Source organism: Cryptococcus neoformans, chromosome 1 (genome assembly GCF_000149245.1).
Source record: "Cryptococcus neoformans var. grubii H99 chromosome 1, complete sequence".
NCBI classification, from domain to species: domain Eukaryota; kingdom Fungi; phylum Basidiomycota; class Tremellomycetes; order Tremellales; family Cryptococcaceae; genus Cryptococcus; species Cryptococcus neoformans.
Genome location: NC_026745.1, coordinates 2,121,616 through 2,139,407, shown reverse-complemented (window position 1 = coordinate 2,139,407; position 17,792 = coordinate 2,121,616). Strand labels below are relative to the sequence as shown.

Below are 17,792 nucleotides of genomic sequence, written 5' to 3'. Positions count from 1 at the left end.
TGGTGGCAAATTATCATTGGGGCGCCACGCCGGGATAAATAACAATAAATAAATAAACAATAATCGCAGAACGCGTCGCGGGCCTGGACAGAAGTCCGTGCGTGTTTTCGAGTGTCATACATCAGCCAGTGTTTTTGCTAGCCTGTTCCTTCCTTCCTTCCTATACCACTAGACATGGTAAGTGGCTGACTCTAGCTCCAATCCTGCCGCTTACTCACCTTCCATACAGTCCGGCAACAACGCAGGTCCGTACTCGCCACCCACTCGCCACTGTCCTTCCAGCCCGCTGACTGACCGCCCTCGCAGAATACCGAGAAGCCTTTGCCCTCTTTGACAAACGAGGCACCGGCCAAGTGCCCCGTGAATCCCTTGGTGAACTCTTGCGGTCCTTGGGTCAAAATCCTACCCAGGCAGAGGTCGCAGAGCTCGAGAAGACTGTCGGAGCCACTTTCAGCTATGACGAGTTTTTGGCGGTGTTGAACAGGCCGGATGGATGGAAGCCCGCCGGTACTGCCGGTCAGTCTTCTCCCTTTCCTCTCTTTTCCTCCTTGCTTGCGAGTTTCTCCTGGATTAATCATGCTGATGAAAATGTAGACGAGTTTATCAAAGGATTCCAAGTCTTTGACAAGGCTGGAAACGGGTTCATCGGTGCCGGTGAACTTCGTTATGTCCTCACCCAGCTTGGCGAGAAGATGACTGATGAGGAAGTGGACGAGCTGCTCAAGGGCTTCCCTGTCCAGTCAGTCTTATGCCCTTCAAACTTTTCATGGTATTCACCGCTTACTGACATACTCCTACAGAGACGGCCAGATCAACTACCACTCTTTCGTCCGATCAATTCTTTCTCAATAAGAGTAGGAGATGGAGATGGAAGACGGAAATGTATTCTATTCTACTTGTTCCTTGACGAACTTTAACGATGCAATCTCGTGCGGACCTCTTTACCCACCCCGCTGTAAAGCCGAAATGTACATGATGCTGATTATACTATCCAACTGTCTCAGTAATCGCTACAATATGTAAATGATCCATTCTTCCACCTCCCTTACTTCTGACTCCTCACTCCTCCTCCTTCAAAATCTCTCTACAAACAAAACATCTTCTATCCTCCCTAAACCATCTTAATGCACAACTCTGATGTGCCGCATGCACGCAAGTCGGTGTCAACACCCCTTTTTCACCCCCTCTAAACTGACTCAAGCAGATTGGGCATTTGCCCACTCTGACGCCCAACAGCGAAAGTTTAAGTTTCACTTTACCTTGTGGTGTCGTACGGCGAGAATCGATGGTGATGAGTCCTGGGAGAAGGGTGGAGATCGCTTCGGGAGATGCGGCGGTAGGTTTAGAAGGGCCGAGGAAGGTTGTTAGTTGTGAATAACCCTGTTTTTTTCCAAATAAACACATAAATAAAAAATCACATCAGCCTCTGTTATTTTGACTTTTGAAGTTTACGAAACCTGACAGAGGGAGACGGACTCACTTCATACTCGCGCCCACTTCCTTCCAACCTCGAAACAAACAGATCCAAATCCGTATACTCTCTTATCCCCCTCTGTTGCGCTTGACTGTGTAACCCCACACCGGGTCCTTCGCCTTCTTCACGTCTAGGCGTGTCCACCAGACTTATCCTACTTTCATCCCCATCTCCCCTGCCCCCGCTGCCAACCACAGGAGTCGCAGAAGTCGCAGGACTCAAAGGCCTCTCCCTTAAATCAACGGTTGACGCCCACCGATTATCGCTCTCCCTCTCGTTCATCTGATGTATCCGCAGCTGAGACTGGGTCGGGAGAGGGGGGAAATCACTATGTGACCTTTCGACTGGGGATGGGCGGGAACCATTGGTTGCTGTGGAGTTGTTCAGCCTTAGGGCCGGGATCGGGTTGGGAGTGAGGATCGACGGAGGGGTAGGTCGAAGTGTCTCCCGAGTACGAATTTGTCGAGCAGAAGAAGGAAGAGGCGGGATCCCTTCCCGTTCAATATGCTCTACAAATCTCGAGCCGGTGTCTATTTCTCTATCTCTTTCTTCCGGCCCCGGTCCCTGACTCTGAGGCACATCCGCCATCCGGGAGTCCATTCTCTGGTCCGAGTTTGTTTGATTATTTCCAAACAACCGGAGTCGAAGAGGTAAAATAGGACGGGGAGGAGGAGCGGGGCGAGGACCTAAAGGCCGCCTCACCAGACCTGGAGAAACATTTCCCCTTCTTGGCAGATCTCCCTCTTCATCTCCCTCTGGCTCCTGAGCTTGTTCTTGTCGTTGAGCTTGCAGAGCCGTATCAACGTTTTGCCCCTGCGCAGGCGCGCCAGCAGAAGAAACCTGAGAGACGGAAGATATAGTCTGGTATGAGATGCCGCTCAAAGGCCTTGGACGAGGCGGGAGTGGAGGAGGTGGAGGTGGAGCTCTACCTCGTGGTTCTGCTTGTGATTGAGAACGAGGAGGAGGGGATGGGAGTCTGGCAATAGCGGCAGGGTGTCTAGGGGGTGGAGGTGGGGGCGGACGTCGTTTGGGCAACTGAGGCGGTAGGGGAGGAGTACGAGGTGCCCGTGCATTCTGTGTTCCATCCTCACCGGCAACCCCTTCATCTTGTTTGCCCTGGGCGACCCGTTCCGAAGGACGTAAAGTACCCACTGACCTTGATAAATGCAACCTCGATCGCGAAAGAGGGGGAGGTGGGGGCGGAGGAATCTTCTTTTTGGTTGCAGCTGCCATCGCACCTAGAGAAGATGGACCTCGGGTAGGCGCCGTTTCTAATCTCTCGTTAGCATCGGCGCGAAAAGGAATGGGAATGGTAGAGGTACCTAGACCTGAAGTCTCCTCTGTCATATCTCGAGCAGGTTCTTCTATTCTCGATTGATTCGCATCCCTCAAGTTCGAATTGGAGTTGGAAGGACCTTCCTCCGCAGACGATTCAAGGAGCTGTAAAAGATCAGCCGACGAAGCTGCTAGCGCCGTTATACTCTCTCGAGAAATACGTTTATCCTTGTTACTCTTCGCCTCTTGGTTGGTTCCGGCTTGGGCAGTTGGTGAGTATTGAGGTTGAACGGTGGAGGTGCTGGGTTGGGTCTGGAGTTGGGACTTGGGAACAAGCCTTGGCTCAGGATCATCAATATCGACTAAAGGTCGCGAAAGGCGCTGAAGCAGACCCTTCTCCTTGGGCTGCTTGTTCTCCGTCACCTTCGCCTTGACTGGTACAGGTGGCGCAACGTCAGCTTTGGGTTTGGAGGTTTGTAAGGGCTGTTCCGCAGGGAGTGTCGATCGTGGCAAGACAGATTTAGATTCAGATTTGGATTGTATCATAGACCCCTGGGGTTGGGCGGGTTGCGGTTGAATTTTGGGCGTCTGGGTTGGGAGTTGCAAATCCCTCCGCTTCAACGCTGCCTCCCTATTAGGCGGTAATCCCGTCTTTTCATCCTTACCTTCCTCTTTCGGACTCCCAAGTGTCAATCCAACATCATTCTCGCTCTTCCTTCTATGCACTTCCTCATTTAGCCTCCTTCCTTGTAATCCCTCACTCTCCCTCCTCCTATCAAATGACGGTCCAGTAGCTCGAACATTCTCTGCGCTTTCCCCAAGTCGAGTGGAACGACTGGAGAGCTTGTCTTGAGATGACGCGACGCCAAGACCAGCCGTATCAACATTGGGCGAGCTACCCCAAGGGATCTTGTGGAAAAGCGGTCTCAAAGGTTGCAAATGCTGAGAAGGTTTCTTCTCTATTGCCTTCTTTTCTTTCCTCTTCTCCTTTGATAAGGACGACGATAATTCGGGAGCAGAGGTCTTGGTCTTTTCTTTTTCCTTCTTCTCTTTGACTTTCTCGAAAGGTTGCCCAGCGGCGCGAGATTGCTTTTCCTCTAGAATTTGAGTCGGAGCAGCCTGTGCTTTTTCTTTTTCTTTCGAATGAGGAGTGGGTGTGGGCGCAGAAGTGGATGTGGGTGTGGGAATGGTAGGAGGTTCAGGCCTGGGTGATTGTTGTCCAGCAACCTTATTCGCGCCAACATCAGCGGCACCATTAGCATTTTTCTTCCTCCCCGCTTTTTCTTTGGGCTTGGAAGGTGGTTGCGGCTCATGCTCATGTTCATGAGATGGCACATTTATTGGTGGGGAGAGCAAAGGTGCAGCTAGCGGTGTGGTGGATGGTGCCATACTTGTGTTTGTGCTTACGTTGGTAGCCCCCTTCCGGCTTAAAGAGGGCTGTCCAGCATCAATTGCAGCTCCAACCTCGGTGGGAAGTGACTCTGAATGCTTTTTCGCATCTTGCTCTTGCCCCTGCACTTGCTCCTGGACGTGCTGGGGCTGCGGCGATGGTCGTAGATCAGATCCAAGTTGATGTTCAGCCTTTGACCCACGCTCGTTCTCGCCCTCGTGCTCGTGTTTATGCTCGTGTTTGGGTACAGATCCTGGTTCCACATCTCGAGACGAACCTTCCACAGACCCTGAACGCACAGTTGGCGAACCCGAACCCGAGCAGGAGCCAGAGCCCATGCCCAAGCCCAAGCCTGAGCCTGAGCCTGAGCCTGAGCCGTTTCCCAAACTTGGACTTGAAGATCTAGGTTCCACAGCCTCTGTCCTCTCCGCTCTCTGACTCTCGCCCATCACTCCTGTCGCCTCTGTTGTTTCAGGCACTTGCCTCTCTGGAAGGGTCCCGACTCCCACTTCTGTCCCCTGTACGAGCTCACTCTCTCGCTCTCCTTCGTCGTTGTTTTGCCCCTGCCCTTGCTCTTGCGATTGCGATTGCTCCCTTACCTTCCGCCTATCCCATTCCCTCCTCACCCTCTCCTCCAACGAATACCCCGCCAAGATATCTGCATTCCAGAATTTTCGATCCAACCTTTCTTCCGCTGTCATCCCAATCCCAATCCCATCGGCATCCGCATTTAGATCTTGATCGACCGCGATTGTGCTGCATGTTGAAGGTGCCGTAGAAGGATTGGCCGAGACAAAGGTCGAGGTTGAGGTCGATGTAGAGGTAGAGGTAGACTCTAGGTTGGACCGTAAGTGTGGGGGTATGGCAATAGCCGGTGGATGGGAATGGAGGATAGAAGGATCTACGGTAGACAATGGGGAGAGGAACGGTGATGAAGGAGCGGATTCGTACCGACTCGACGTAGGTGATACTGATATTGAGTACGATTGATCGGGTATGACAAGGCGGGGTACAGTGGGCGTGTCAGGCGGGACGGTCGCTCGCGGGGTGTTATCGGAAGACGTAGCGGGTGCAGGTAAAGGTACCAGACCAACAGCCTGCTCCCAACTCGGCGGTGGCGATCTCGGCCGGCTTTCCGTTCCATCACCTTGCTCACCTCCTCCACCTCTTCCTCTCTCGCTGGAAGGAGTTTGAGAAGGATTGAACCCCGGCAACCTATTGGACGAACTTGGGAATGGGAAGGGCGGCGGTGGTTCCCCAGTCTCCTGAACGATCGCTTCCGGTATCTCTATTTGTCGTTTATCAGCTTTTTGTACTTTTCAAAACATGATCCCTTTTTCGTTTAAAAATGGATGGAGACAGGTGACAACGAAAGAACGCACCATCCCATAAATTCCTCCGTCTCATACTAGCTCCCCTTGCAACACCCAACGCCCTGCCTTCCTCTCTTGAACTAACTGTCAGCCGTCTTCTCACACCTCCGCCTTCTTCATTAGTATCCCCTGTTACCACTCGTCGTCTCCTCCTCTGGGGTTGTTGTGCCTGTTGCGGGGGTTCACCCGGCGTATCGTAAGATGCTGGATCGGAATTAAGCACCTGCCCGAGTTGGCCGAGAGATATCTGACTAGGGTTATGTGTCTGAAGCGTATCAAGCCTCGTCCGACTTGCAGAGGGTCCATCCCTTGATATTCCTAATCCAGCTCCGGTCCTTGTTCCAGCGGTTTCGGCACCAGCATTAGGGTTGCGATTCCTCCGTTTCCCAGGTTGCGAATACACTTGCACTCTGGGTACGCCCGGTGTCCCACCGGGGACTACAGCGGGCGGGGAAAGGAGACCTGAAGCGTACCTCGTCCGTTTCTTCTTTCCTTTCTCTTTCCCTTTCCCTTTCTCTTGAGGCTCAGCCTGAGCGTGAGCTTGAGGTTGAACACTGGACCCGGCAGCGTTCAAAGTAAAAGTCGATGTCGATGGTCCTGGACCAGCTTCTGCAGCTGGTTGTACTTGATGTCCCTGGGATTGTGACTGCACCTGCGATTGCCGGATGAAATGGGAAGGCAAGATCATTCTATCAGCAGCGGAGGGCGACATGCTCGAAATAGGGGAAGGCGCCAGAGCGAGGTACGGTCTCGGGATCGGTCTTTCCTCTCTCTCTCTTTCTCCTCCTCCTCCCATAGCCATTGGGATTGACATGGGTGCGGAACCAGGAGTTGGATTGGGAATTGGAGAAGTAGAGATGGGAAGAGGATGACCGGCCGGTGATGGAGAAGCCTTTGGTTTCTTGCGAGGTTTGCGGGCTGCTGCTACAGAGTATGATGAGTGAGCGTTGTGAACGCAGGGGTATGGATCGGCTGTGGGACGTGGGGAACGTACCGCCCGTTGGATTGTTCCTGTTCATGGGGATAGGGATAGTGGCAAGAGCAGCGTGGGCATTTGTCTACAGAGATGTTGTACAGAGTTTACGTACAGAGCGAACAAGTGTACAGAGCGGGAAATGAGAAGATGGAGAACGGAAAGAGCACTACGTCATAACTTCTAGTAGCCGATTCCCAAACTCGGCCAAAACTAGAAACACAGCCTGCAGAAACCTTTCCCATCCCGCTTCACCCCGACACACCGCATGTATGATTATTACTGGCAGTATTCAATCACTCAAACGAGTGCAGTGCAAGTGTCATCCACGAATAATCCATTTCTTTTACCTGCTGATTTCGACTGCCAAAAAGAGGATCCCTATCCCACTATTCCATGCATTTCTCCTTGACTACACTACACTCTTAAACACTTAGTTCTGGGAGTCGACAACCTTCTGCTGCTTCTCCTATAAAGTATCGCCCAACAAAGAAAAGAAAAAAAAAGGCATTCGTCAGCACAGGCCACACTTCCAATAATGTAACTAATACACCTCTGCGGAGAAAGATGATTGGATGGTAATGGATATAGATGAGTGAAAGAGGAAGGGAGACGACTTACAACCTCGGCCTGAGCCTCGGCAAGCTTGGCCTTGGCAGCCTTGAGCTTCTCAGCCTCTCGCTGCCTGACGTACTGAGCCTCCTTGGCCTGCTCTCGCTCGCTATTCCAGGCGAAAAGGAAAAAAGGGAAAAGAAGTCAGCTATACGCCCCGTGTTCCAGCATGGTGATGAATCAAGATTCTGATATGGGCGACTCACTGGAAAGAGGTGGAGGAGGCGGTAGCACCCTCGGACCTGACGTCGGGAGCATAGTATCGGACAAACATGGACTGCAAGCGGAGTAACACCAGATCGTCATACGTGGGTTGGATGGTGAAGGTGTGGAGATGAGATGAGGGAGGGGAAAAGGGCCAGCACAGCCGATGTGAGGAAAAGATGGATACGCTCGTTAGTACTAGCTTCTCTTACGCTATCCAGTCCAGTCATGCACACCAAACACATCCCCAGCAACGATACGCCAGCACACATTCACCAGCGAAAAGGGGAGAGAGGAGGGATGACTTGGTAATGCTCTGTGAAACTCACAGCAGGGGCCCTGGAAACGGCGACTCGGGCAGAGGTGGCAGCACGGAGAGCGATCATTTTTGTGGCTGTGGTTTGGTGAATGTAAAGCTGTTTACGTGGAAAGTCGATTGCGTGGCTTGGAGAAGGGGGGAGGGGGGAGGAATTCGGGGGAGGCAGCGGGCTGTTGCCTGGGCGGGTGGTGGTGAGGTCAGTTTATGTAATACGTGCCTAAATGACGTGGCAAAATATGCATGATTTTCTCAAAGTGGTGGTGGAGATTGAAACATTTCCGCGAGGCAGCCTCGGAGGCGACCGACGGACGGACTTGATCCCGGCCGTTGCGCCCTTCCTTTGGATCGACCATCATTTGTCTCACACCGACTCACACTAGATGACTAGTCGATAGCCAGAATGTCATCAAGCGGCGTCAAGAAACGGCCTTCCTCGGAGATGGAAGACCGGAATCCGAAACGGGCGAAACATGCCGAGGCAGGGGCTGGGGATGATGATGCTGGTGTGGCTGGTGAGCCGGATCTGCTCAAGAGCGTAGAGAAGCTCTATTCGGTAGGTGCCGTCGTCATCTCGGCGGGTGGGGGGTGAGATGGCTGACGGTTCTGTCTGCAGCAAGTGGTGGTTCAAGCGGCGTTGATATTCCAGTATATGGACTACTCGCGAAGAATGTCGGTGCATTCAAGCTTTTCAGACTGAGGATACGGGGCTGATTACAGCGCAGAGGACTGAAGAACACAAAAGTACCCGTCCAGCTCCAGCAGCAACTAGAGCTTTCCTGGCGGGCGTACGAGAGCTTGCGCACCCAGATCCACTGGGACGATGTAGGTCTCCGTTGTCCTGCCCTGCCCTGCCAGTGCGCTAACACGGTACACAAAGTCCAAAGGCGATCGCCCAAAGGCCCTTTCGTCGACTCCCCCGCTTCCGCTCCCCCGATCAGTCACACTCGCAACTTCCATACCCACCCCTGCCATCCCCCCGCTCCCCGCCAAGTCTTCCTCCCCGGCCTCCGCCGCCGCCACTTCTTCTCTGCAGGCATCCAAGATATCCGCCCAGGCACCTCTCCCGATCCCTGCCCATCTTGGCGATGCCGCCCGCCTGCAGAACGGGCCGGAAAAGACGCATGGACCGCAGGCGCAAACGCACGCCCAGATGGGTGGGTTCTCATCCCCAATCCCGCTGGGGGCTGCGTCGAGTCTTGCGTTTGAAGGACAGGCGTTACAAGAGGCGCCCGTTGTTCCGCCGCCCACTTTACCGGCAGCAACCTTGTCTTCTACCGCCATCCCTGCCGACGGGCCGACCGTGACGGGAGGGGGTGGCGCAGGCACAGACACAGGCACAGACGCAGGAGCAGGGGCAGTCGACTTTTCGTCTCTAGGATTCAACGAATTGAATCAGTTGATCAATGGCGACCCAACACCATTCGGGATCCACCTCGATGGCACCGCTAATACTTCTACCCAGATCAACAACCAGAGTCAGCCGCAGCAGGGACGGGGGCTAGGGTTGGGCTTGGGGCAAGTGCAGGGGCAAGTGCAAGCGCAGGAAAAGGCGCAGGGACAAGAAGGATCAGCGCAAAAGCATGCAGATGTCATCGACCTTACCACTGACGACGACGCTGCCGGTATTTCAAAACCTCAATCGCAATCGCAACTTGCCACCCAGACTCCAAATCAGAACCAAAATCAAGCTGAACCAGAACCATCTTCCCTCGCAGACGACGTCCTCGCTTCGCTCGGGTTTTCCACCGACCTTAATCTTACGATCAACCAGGACCAGCCTCCTTCTCTTCCGGCTTTTACAAACTCGCAGGCCCAAAATGCAGCAGATGGGGGTAAAGCCACCGGGACACTAGACTTTGGTTTGAACACGGAACATGATTTCTCTGCGTTGGCGGGGTTGTTCCAAGGGGCTAGTGGTACTGGAACCCCTGGGGCTGGTACCGGGGCCGGGGTGGGAATAGGATTGGCAGAAGGAGATTCTAATCCCGTGTCGAATGCCGCGACAGCAGGAGCCGAGGACACTCGGCCTGTTACCGATGTTATCAATCCTGGCACTGGGACTGAAGTTGGTACAAATACCAACGCCAACGCCAACACTGGTGCAACGACCGAGCTAGGACAACAGGGACCAGCAAAACAAGAAACCTTGGACGAGTTATTCGCAGCGGCAGATGATATCATCTCCACTATGCGGCCGGAAGATGATATCCCTAAACCCGAATCCGAATCCGCACCCGGAACGACAACACAGATTGAATCCCAAGCTAAATCACAAGCCAAGCCTCAGACCCAGTTGTCAAACAAGAACCAAAATCAAATCCAGTCTCAGTCTCAGAATCAGAATCAGAATCAGAATCTGAACAAGAACAAGAACAAGAACCAAACCCCAACGTCCACATCCACATCTACATCTACATCTGCATCCATCCCCACAACCGACCCTGCACAAAACTTTATGCTCGGCAACATTGGTAACATTGGCGGGATGGATAGTATGGGTAATCTCTCGAATAACCTAGGGGGGATGGATAATATCGGTGGGATCGGGAATAGTATGGATAGCCTGGGCGGTGGTGGTGGATTGGATAACCTCGATCTCAATCTCGGTTCCATGGGAGGGATGAGCGGGATGGATAATTTTGCAGGGATGGGAGGGATGGATAGTAACGGTTTCGGGGATTTGGGAGGGATCGATATGAGTGATTTCAATTTTGGTGATGCTGGAGGAGATGGAAATGGTGGGGGGGCGATTGATACAGAAGAGTTTGATAGGTTGATGGCGGAGTTTGGATAAAAATGCGAGCTTTAGTTAGGTTTTAGTTAATGCCTTTTTCTTTTTTTTCTGGTAGGTTTATCTTGGTTTTTGTCGAGTTTGTTGCTCCTTTTGGTCTTTTGCTGCGAAAGTGGAGTTTCTCTTACTATGCCTTTGCTGTATCACTACTATGTTATTCTTTTTTGTATTGCTGGCGAAAAACCTATAACATATAAACACAAACGATGGCTACACTATCTTCTTTCATCCTTTTAACCTTTCTTCCTCTTTTCTGAATTCCGTGTTCAGTACGTACCAAGATCCACTGATTCCACAGATACCTCATACCGACCACAACCGCCTACCAATCACACTACCAATCAAGTTGATCACTTCGCTCCGGTGCTTGGCTGCATCAGCGGTGCCTCTTTTTTATCTACTGCATCCCACGCTGGCACACTCGGATCATCTTCGTCTTTACACTCATACTTGGCTTTTGGATCGCGTTTACATATCCTAAAGATTCGAAATCATTCATCAGTCCATTTACTCATTCATTCACAACGACAAAGAAAAACACAAGATCAAAAAAACGCTATAATCAATGCGCAGAAACGTTACGACTCACCCGCATTTCCTCTCCAACACAATCTTACCGGCTCCAAACTCTGCCACATGCGCCTGCGCTCGATGTATATTATACAACATTGCGCCTGTTTCTATCCTCGGATCGTTAGAGACCAAGAGGATGTATGTATTTCTCGAGAGCGGTTCGAGCACGACGGTACATGCGTCGAACTTGGCTTGAAACCCTTGGTATCGTTCGTGATTACGTCTGTCCACCATCGATGGTTAGCTGGGCGGAAGGACAAAAACGACAATACTCCGTGAAGGGAGGAGAGGAGAGACATACTGGCAGACTTTTCTAAAACCTTTTATAATCTCTGAAATTTTCTCAAATCTCTGTCTATCCAAATCCTTTGCTCCCGCCTTCGCTTCCACAGCATCCAAATCGGACGGATCGCAATCTAGTGGTGAACCGGATTTAGCAATGACCAAAAATGTTTCCGCTTCAAACATGACTGCTTCCACGCATAAACAGAGGTCTCGGAGGTAAGTGAGGTGGGAGGTTATGAGGGATATGTTTGGGATGAGTGTGTGGATGATTGATGACCAAGCCTGAAAAGATGAATGTCAGTTAAAGACAGCCTCCTTGAAATATAAGATGAAGAAGCACCTTGTACAGCGACTCATCCCAGATACTTGTTGGGAAACATGTAATCTCCCTCCCTTGCTCTCCCACCTCCCTTTCAACCTTTTCATTCACCCTCATCAACTCTTCCTTTCGCTCATTATACCTCTTCCTCTTTGGATCCTCCTTATCTACCAGATCCATCTTGTTTATCAAACACCACACCCCAGCATTTGGCGAGTTCTCACGCAAGGCGAGGAGGATTTCCTCGAAATACGTAATATCAGATTCCCATTCGGAAGTGGTATTATCGAATACGTAGATGAGAACGGCGACGTTTGAGAAGATGGTATCTTTTTGGGAAGAGAGGTAATTGTCTACAAAAGCGGATTGACCACCACAGTCCCACAAGTTCTAAAATGATCGGGAGTCAGCCCGCGTTCCTGTCTGCCTTTGTCTCTCTGCAATGCATCTGCGAATTCAGTTAAAACGTACCAGCACGAGCCCACCGAGGAAGCGAACAGCAGATTGCTCAACATCGATGGTAGCTCCTAATCTTCGAGTATCTTTTGCACTAAAGTTTGAACTGAATCAGGGAGTAGTCAGCGTTGGTCGTTCTATCCAATAGCTAGATTACTTACAAGATGACTGATCGCATGGATGTCTTTCCGGATCCTACATAATGTTAACATTTTTTTTATCCCAACAGTCTGTTAATTATTTACCTGATTTGCCCATCAAGAGCACCTGCAAGAGTGTCAATAGTGAATGACGATGATGCGGACTGAGCTGACCTTTTTCCTTGCAGCATGGGGCATGTTGATCTAATCCTTTATGCTGTTGCCTTCAGTGCTGCTGCTATTATCGATGAGTTGCTGATGATGTGGTGCACACAAGGTCTGATAGAACAACAACAAACGCGGAATCTTTGCAAAGATAAGGGTGGTGATTGGTCCCGTGTTGTTACGTCATGACCTCTTCACCGCTTCTGGCCTTCTCAAATACAAATCCTTTCAAGTCTGTATCGTTGCGATTAACACATATAGAAGGAGTATGACCACAGGAAGTCGCTGACCATATAACACTCGAAACCAGGCCATAAGGACCATTCAGGACTATAGCAAATGCCACCGAGCAATCAGAGGAGGAGGACTTGGCTCCTTCTCGCAGCCAGCATATCCATCCATACCATCCTCCTGAATACCACTCGCCGAATCGGTGAACGGACATTACCAAGGAACGTCGGACTATTGAAACGTTTCGTAGAAGAAGGTATATCTTCTGATGATGATGTGAGTGTACTCTCAACTTGTAAACTCGAGATCTTCCGCATTACTGACCTAACTGCACCAGTCGATCCTCGTCTTCCCCTATCTTGACTGGTACAACGCACTTCCACTCACCTACAGACCCATATTCATTCTATTCCTCCTCTTCATCCTCGCCTTTCTCTTTTCCTTTATTGGGATATCAGCCTCCGACTTTTTCTGTCCCAACTTATCCACAGTGGCGGCATATCTGGGGTTAAGCGAGAGCACAGCCGGAGTCACCTTTTTGGCCTTCGGTAATGGAAGCCCAGACGTGTTCAGTACATTTTCTGCTATGAGTAGCGGGACATTGGGACTGGCCGTTGGGGAGCTCATTGGAGCTGCTAGTTTCAGTGCGTTATACATTTGAATTCCAATGCTTCTTCCACCTGTTCCACGGTTACTCGGTCCACGCTGCTAACATGATACCCGAAAACAGTTGTATCCATAGTCGTCGGCTCCATCGCCTTCATCCGCCCTTTCCACGTCCCTAAAAATGCCTTTCGAAGGGATGTCATATTCTTCACCATCGCCGTCTTGATGCTCATCGTCGCCCTCCATGATGGCCATCTCACGTTTGCCGAGTCAGGCTCAATGGTAGGCCTGTACGTTGTCTATGTTGGGGTTGTCGTCTCTGAAAGTTGGTGGATGAGGCGGATAAGAAGACGGCAGGGGCTTAAACACAAGCTATCATCAAACTCCATCTCTCAACTAGTCAAACCAATGGTCGTAAACGGCCGTCTTAGTCCCCTACCGCCTTCGTCCATGGAACCCCCTTCGCCTGTCCCTATCCAAGCCGCCGATAGGGAGCAAGCTATCTTTCTTACTCCTGGGAGCGAAACCCCTACTCGACGACGGACATCACGCTCTCACCCCAACCTCATTCCCCACCATTATCATAGCGAGCCTTTGGATCTCCCTACACCACGAGCGAACATGTCTCTCTTGGGTGCCGTCGAATTCCGAGACGTTGTCAATTCACTAAGACGAGAAGGCTCAACTCAGCCTAGTACGAGGTCTAATAGCCCTGGTGGCACACCTACCCCAGGCGGTGGTAGAGAGCGATCGGATTATTTTGGACCTGCAGGCCATAGCCATAGGAGATCGATCTCTCAAGGATATGCGTTCCAGCCGCAAGCCATAGGGATGGATAGAAGAACAAGTTCCATAAGGGGAAGAAGAAGATCGTCCATTCACTCTGTCGACATTATGGATCGAGACCGCAGACGGACCATTTCTGCCCCCTCCCCTATCCCCGCATCACCTCGTTCCTCAGAAGGGGGCGATCAGACAAAGGCACCGACTCCTGTAGGGTTAGGTATAAGCTCTTCCGAGCTGAATCCTTGGTCAGACCAAACCGGTCACCCGCCTACTCCTTTACCTGGTTTTACTACCCCTTCGGAACAGACGTCTCCCACAAGGTCAAAACCCAGCTTAGCCAAGTTGGTCATCCCTGATAACAGTTTCTCTCAAACACGCTCATCGCACAAACCGCCTGTCCCTTCCATATCCATCGTCGACCCTTCCGGACATACCTCTTCCTCACCTTTACTCCTTACCCCTCCTTCACGCTCCACCACCTCAAAGCGTCAGAAGATTCACAAAAACATCAAAATCGCTCTTCGTGTCCTTTTTCCTTCCCTTCAATCTTTCCGGCACAAATCGGTACTCGGCATGATTCTCGCCATCATGTCCGTCCCCGCCATTTTGGCGTTAACTTTGACTTTACCTGTGGTGGATGATGGGAATGAAATGGAGCAAGGTAAGGTGAGACTTGAAGGCGGGGATGAATATGAAGGTGGGGGCGATGGCGATTTAGATGGTGACTATTTGAGTGATGGATATGACCGAGATGGCAATATTGATGGAGATGATGAAACGTATGGAGATGGGGAAGGGGAAGAGTATGATTATGATCAAGGCGAAGAAGAAGCGGACCGATTACTCAACCCACAAATAGGTGAAGAACTCCATCATCTCGTAGACCACGGTTTCTCTCCGCTTCATTCTCCACTGGGGAGGATCTACCACGCTGCTAAGAGTCGGATGAACCAGCATGTGGAATTTGGACACGGGGACGAAGGGGATCTAGGGTCAGGAGACTTGAGCCCAGCGAGAAACGAAGAGGAAGATGGCTATGGAAATGAATATGGAGAGGAAGACGACTTTTTTGCAAGGGAAGAAGGAAAGGAGATCGATGAAGAATGCGAAGAAGAGTGTGAGCAGGCAATGGAATTCAACAAGTATCTCGTCGCGACACAATGTGTCTTGGGTCCTGCTTTTTGCTGTTTCATCATGTTCAGTACGTTTATTCATGTCGGTTCCTTACCCTGACCCCTCTATTTATAAAGGAATGCTGCTGATACCACCAAAGACAATCAAACTTACTTCAAATGGGTCATGCTCGGATCCTCCGTCGCCGGCCTCATCATCGCCATCCCCGTCCTCTTGTTTGGTAAAGACGGGACAGCTCAACCGTGGCGTTTGGTGAGATGCTTTGCAGGGTTTATCTGCAGTATGATGTGGATTGCTGCAATTGCCGATGAGGTGGTTGATGTCCTGAGTGTAAGTTTGTTTTCTTTTTTTTTGGCATTCTTTGGGAGCCTTTATGTGCGCAAATTGCAGGTTGCTGACTTGTCATGTGAAGACGTTGGGAGAGATTTTGGGATTGAGCGACGCAATTATTGGCCTCACCAGTAAGTTCTCACTCAGATTAATGCTTTTTAACATCCAAAGTATGCTAATGACATCTTAAGTCTTTGCTGTGGGAAATTCTCTTGCCGACCTAGTAGCCAACGTCACTGTGGCGCAGTTTGCCCCGGCGATGGCCTATGCTGCGTGTTTCGGTGGCCCGTAAGTCTTTCCCCACCTTGACTCATTCTGAGACTTCGTCAACTGACCTGCCATCTACTTAAAAAAGTATGCTTAACCTCCTTCTCGGTGTCGGCGGTTCAGGTACCTACCACGTCCTCTTTTCCTCCCCCCATTCACCCATCATTGTCGATTTTTCACCGACCTTGTGGGTTTCGGCCACTGGTCTCGTCCTCATGCTTGTGGCTACCGCCATATTTGTGCCTCTTAATGGATACCTGATCGATAGGCATTGGGCGGCATGTCTCATAGCGGGCTACATCATACTGATGACGGTGAACGTGGGCGTAGAGCTCAAGACTGGGAGAGATTAATCGACTTAATGATTATACACGCCACGAATGATCAGAGTCTTGTTGTAAGATACAATTGTTTATCGAGCATATGTAATTTCTATGATATACATGAGATGTTCTATATCATTGCATGAATTTGTATTATTGTTTCGAGATGATTGGATTGGGTCTACAAAAAAGTGTACATATACAATGCTGACTGACATGAGGTCATGACATTCGCTCATAATGCCTTAAGTCCTTACACCGCACTCTTCCCTCAGCTTCTCCCAAGACTCCGGCGATGGTGGATCATAAAGGAGGCCTTGTCGTGGGCATAATCTTCACACCAAAGGCAGGTGTACCCATACCGCCAGATTGACTAGGAAGATTCCAAGCACCAGTCCCAGATTCCAATGTCTCCCCCATTTCATAATCCTCCCCACCGTATCTCTCCTGCTTGGTCGTATCCTCCACTTGCACTCTCACCCCGCCTTCATCCAAGATGATCTCCTTCCCATCATCTGCCTTGCTCCCACTATTTAACTCCAGCGTTTCCAGTGCACGTTGCAAATCCTCAGGAAGGATGATCCGGTTAGGGGCTTCTTCCGCTGCGGGTTCCCAGCCTTCAGGCGGAGAACCTGGTGGGGAGATAAGAAAGTTGTGTGGAAGAGGAGGGGGTGCAAGGTGCGTGGTGGCTGGGTCGGGGTTGAGGGTTGTCGGTGGAAGGTAGTGTAATCGAAGGACCAGCCTGTTCATGCCCTGTAAGCTTACTGCATCACAGAACTCTCAGATAGGTCCACATACTCGATGTCTTTTAACTTTCCTTCATTATCGACCTTTTCCTCGCCACCCACAGGAACGTCCAATTTCAACCAATCACCTTGTCTTTTCGCATTTTCAGCCTCTTCTTCGCTCTCAAATACTACTATGGCCCTTCCGAATCCCCTTACGGGAGCCCAGTGAACTATTCTCCCGAAATGTTCATAGTGTGCGCGCAACAGATCGAGGACTGGAGGTGCAAACAGGGTAGGGTGAGGAAGAAGGAGGGCGAGTGTGTTGGTGGGCTCGTGCTCAATAGGTTGGCCGTTGGGTCTTTGCGGTGAGCTTATGGTCATTTTTCCAGGACCTTCTTGATGTAGACAGTTGAAGAGATGTTGCTGGGGATATGGAGAGAATTTGTAGAAGAGATGAAGAGAGCAAAGCAGGGGAGGGTTTGATGAAGCTGCGTTATTCGGTGGAGGGTGGAGGCAGCCGACGGGGAGATGATGACGAGAGCGCACGCTCGCAGCGATAACGAGCAAGACTCAGGGTTCTTCGAAGAAGGACACCAACAAATGGTTGTATGATAGTAGCAAGCATGGCGACCTTTCAGATGCTAGAATTAAACAACAGACAAAGACATGGCAGAAGTCTGGATGCGTAGCGACAGAAGAGCAAATGGATTTTGTAGCGGGAGTGATAGAGTATGTTGAGATATTGGAGAGGGTGCAATCAAAATCGAGTGAGGTAGGTAACCATATCCTTGGTCATTGCTTCTTTTCGGACTTGCTTGCTCTCGTCCACTGACATGACTAAAGGCGTTACCTGCTCCGCCATCTTTGCCCCTTTATGGTCCTATGTTCATGCCGCCCACGATATCTGAACGGCAGTTTCGCGGTCGTATCATATCTAACAACTCTTTTGTGTCCTTGATTGAACCGGCTCCTCTGATCCGCCCTGTCGTCTTCCTCGGCATGAACCTGTGCCGCAGCCCACATGAAGGATACACATGG

The 17,792-nt window shown here is 50.9% G+C and overlaps 7 protein-coding genes; 3 read left to right on the top strand and 4 right to left on the bottom strand.

The window, feature by feature from the left end:
* Nucleotides 1-56: 56 nt before the first annotated feature.
* CNAG_00808 (myosin regulatory light chain cdc4) lies at nucleotides 57-1,389 on the top strand. XM_012191585.1 has 5 exons: nucleotides 57-177; nucleotides 230-245; nucleotides 307-516; nucleotides 595-739; nucleotides 801-1,389. The coding sequence occupies exons 1-5, from the start codon at nucleotides 175-177 to the stop codon at nucleotides 850-852; spliced, it is 426 nt and encodes a 141-aa protein (XP_012046975.1). The 5' UTR covers nucleotides 57-174; the 3' UTR covers nucleotides 853-1,389.
* CNAG_00807 (hypothetical protein) lies at nucleotides 954-6,622 on the bottom strand. XM_012191045.1 has 5 exons: nucleotides 6,507-6,622; nucleotides 5,522-6,436; nucleotides 2,797-5,427; nucleotides 1,481-2,745; nucleotides 954-1,380 (listed from the first exon to the last, which is right to left on the bottom strand). The coding sequence occupies exons 1-5, from the start codon at nucleotides 6,529-6,531 to the stop codon at nucleotides 1,060-1,062; spliced, it is 5,157 nt and encodes a 1,718-aa protein (XP_012046435.1). The 5' UTR covers nucleotides 6,532-6,622; the 3' UTR covers nucleotides 954-1,059.
* Nucleotides 6,623-6,800: 178 nt separating this feature from the next.
* CNAG_00806 (hypothetical protein) lies at nucleotides 6,801-7,842 on the bottom strand. XM_012191584.1 has 4 exons: nucleotides 7,631-7,842; nucleotides 7,304-7,374; nucleotides 7,107-7,206; nucleotides 6,801-6,954 (listed from the first exon to the last, which is right to left on the bottom strand). The coding sequence occupies exons 1-4, from the start codon at nucleotides 7,685-7,687 to the stop codon at nucleotides 6,919-6,921; spliced, it is 264 nt and encodes an 87-aa protein (XP_012046974.1). The 5' UTR covers nucleotides 7,688-7,842; the 3' UTR covers nucleotides 6,801-6,918.
* Nucleotides 7,843-7,975: 133 nt separating this feature from the next.
* Nucleotides 7,976-10,655, top strand: CNAG_00805 (hypothetical protein). XM_012191583.1 has 4 exons: nucleotides 7,976-8,173; nucleotides 8,234-8,289; nucleotides 8,343-8,442; nucleotides 8,498-10,655. Exons 1-4 carry the CDS (start codon nucleotides 8,021-8,023, stop codon nucleotides 10,412-10,414), a joined length of 2,226 nt encoding a protein of 741 aa, XP_012046973.1. The 5' UTR covers nucleotides 7,976-8,020; the 3' UTR covers nucleotides 10,415-10,655.
* CNAG_00804 (Gtr1/RagA G protein Gtr1) lies at nucleotides 10,515-12,454 on the bottom strand. XM_012191582.1 has 8 exons: nucleotides 12,359-12,454; nucleotides 12,290-12,311; nucleotides 12,206-12,239; nucleotides 12,060-12,150; nucleotides 11,610-11,978; nucleotides 11,286-11,551; nucleotides 11,001-11,207; nucleotides 10,515-10,888 (listed from the first exon to the last, which is right to left on the bottom strand). Exons 1-8 carry the CDS (start codon nucleotides 12,380-12,382, stop codon nucleotides 10,762-10,764), a joined length of 1,140 nt encoding a protein of 379 aa, XP_012046972.1. The 5' UTR covers nucleotides 12,383-12,454; the 3' UTR covers nucleotides 10,515-10,761.
* A 137-nt stretch (nucleotides 12,455-12,591) lies between these two features.
* Nucleotides 12,592-16,193, top strand: CNAG_00803 (solute carrier family 24 (sodium/potassium/calcium exchanger), member 6). XM_012191044.1 has 7 exons: nucleotides 12,592-12,856; nucleotides 12,918-13,224; nucleotides 13,311-15,173; nucleotides 15,246-15,436; nucleotides 15,519-15,567; nucleotides 15,628-15,724; nucleotides 15,792-16,193. The coding sequence occupies exons 1-7, from the start codon at nucleotides 12,689-12,691 to the stop codon at nucleotides 16,054-16,056; spliced, it is 2,940 nt and encodes a 979-aa protein (XP_012046434.1). The 5' UTR covers nucleotides 12,592-12,688; the 3' UTR covers nucleotides 16,057-16,193.
* Nucleotides 16,129-17,205, bottom strand: CNAG_00802 (calcineurin-binding protein). XM_012191581.1 has 2 exons: nucleotides 16,825-17,205; nucleotides 16,129-16,768 (listed from the first exon to the last, which is right to left on the bottom strand). The coding sequence occupies exons 1-2, from the start codon at nucleotides 17,133-17,135 to the stop codon at nucleotides 16,330-16,332; spliced, it is 750 nt and encodes a 249-aa protein (XP_012046971.1). The 5' UTR covers nucleotides 17,136-17,205; the 3' UTR covers nucleotides 16,129-16,329.
* Nucleotides 17,206-17,792: the final 587 nt, after the last annotated feature.

What these genes read in the sequence shown, in the direction of transcription:
- CNAG_00803 (XM_012191044.1), top strand. Translation starts at nt 12,689, where the DNA reads ATGCCACCGAGCAATCAGAGGAGGAGGACTTGGCTCCTTCTCGCAGCC. An exon ending in CATTGGAGCTGCTAGTTTCA is followed by an intron (nt 13,225 to 13,310) that starts GTGCGTTATACA and finishes ACCCGAAAACAG; the next exon opens with TTGTATCCATAGTCGTCGGC. An exon ending in CGCAATTATTGGCCTCACCA is followed by an intron (nt 15,568 to 15,627) that starts GTAAGTTCTCAC and finishes TGACATCTTAAG; the next exon opens with TCTTTGCTGTGGGAAATTCT.
- CNAG_00805 (XM_012191583.1), top strand. Translation starts at nt 8,021, where the DNA reads ATGTCATCAAGCGGCGTCAAGAAACGGCCTTCCTCGGAGATGGAAGAC. An exon ending in GCGTAGAGAAGCTCTATTCG is followed by an intron (nt 8,174 to 8,233) that starts GTAGGTGCCGTC and finishes TTCTGTCTGCAG; the next exon opens with CAAGTGGTGGTTCAAGCGGC. An exon ending in CCCAGATCCACTGGGACGAT is followed by an intron (nt 8,443 to 8,497) that starts GTAGGTCTCCGT and finishes CGGTACACAAAG; the next exon opens with TCCAAAGGCGATCGCCCAAA.
- CNAG_00802 (XM_012191581.1), bottom strand. Translation starts at nt 17,135, where the DNA reads ATGACCATAAGCTCACCGCAAAGACCCAACGGCCAACCTATTGAGCAC. An exon ending in GGAAAGTTAAAAGACATCGA is followed by an intron (nt 16,769 to 16,824) that starts GTATGTGGACCT and finishes GGGCATGAACAG; the next exon opens with GCTGGTCCTTCGATTACACT.
- CNAG_00807 (XM_012191045.1), bottom strand. Translation starts at nt 6,531, where the DNA reads ATGAACAGGAACAATCCAACGGGCG. An exon ending in CAGGAACAATCCAACGGGCG is followed by an intron (nt 6,437 to 6,506) that starts GTACGTTCCCCA and finishes CATACTCTGTAG; the next exon opens with CAGCAGCCCGCAAACCTCGC. An exon ending in ACGGAGGAATTTATGGGATG is followed by an intron (nt 5,428 to 5,521) that starts GTGCGTTCTTTC and finishes AACGACAAATAG; the next exon opens with AGATACCGGAAGCGATCGTT.
- CNAG_00808 (XM_012191585.1), top strand. An exon ending in GAAGCCCGCCGGTACTGCCG is followed by an intron (nt 517 to 594) that starts GTCAGTCTTCTC and finishes ATGAAAATGTAG; the next exon opens with ACGAGTTTATCAAAGGATTC. An exon ending in CTCAAGGGCTTCCCTGTCCA is followed by an intron (nt 740 to 800) that starts GTCAGTCTTATG and finishes ATACTCCTACAG; the next exon opens with AGACGGCCAGATCAACTACC.
- CNAG_00806 (XM_012191584.1), bottom strand. Translation starts at nt 7,687, where the DNA reads ATGATCGCTCTCCGTGCTGCCACCTCTGCCCGAGTCGCCGTTTCCAGG. An exon ending in CCGTTTCCAGGGCCCCTGCT is followed by an intron (nt 7,375 to 7,630) that starts GTGAGTTTCACA and finishes CTCCGCTTGCAG; the next exon opens with TCCATGTTTGTCCGATACTA. An exon ending in GCCTCCTCCACCTCTTTCCA is followed by an intron (nt 7,207 to 7,303) that starts GTGAGTCGCCCA and finishes CGCCTGGAATAG; the next exon opens with CGAGCGAGAGCAGGCCAAGG.
- CNAG_00804 (XM_012191582.1), bottom strand. Translation starts at nt 12,382, where the DNA reads ATGCCCCATGCTGCAAGGAAAAAG. An exon ending in GGGATGAGTCGCTGTACAAG is followed by an intron (nt 11,552 to 11,609) that starts GTGCTTCTTCAT and finishes TCATCTTTTCAG; the next exon opens with GCTTGGTCATCAATCATCCA. An exon ending in GTGTTGGAGAGGAAATGCGG is followed by an intron (nt 10,889 to 11,000) that starts GTGAGTCGTAAC and finishes TCGAATCTTTAG; the next exon opens with GATATGTAAACGCGATCCAA.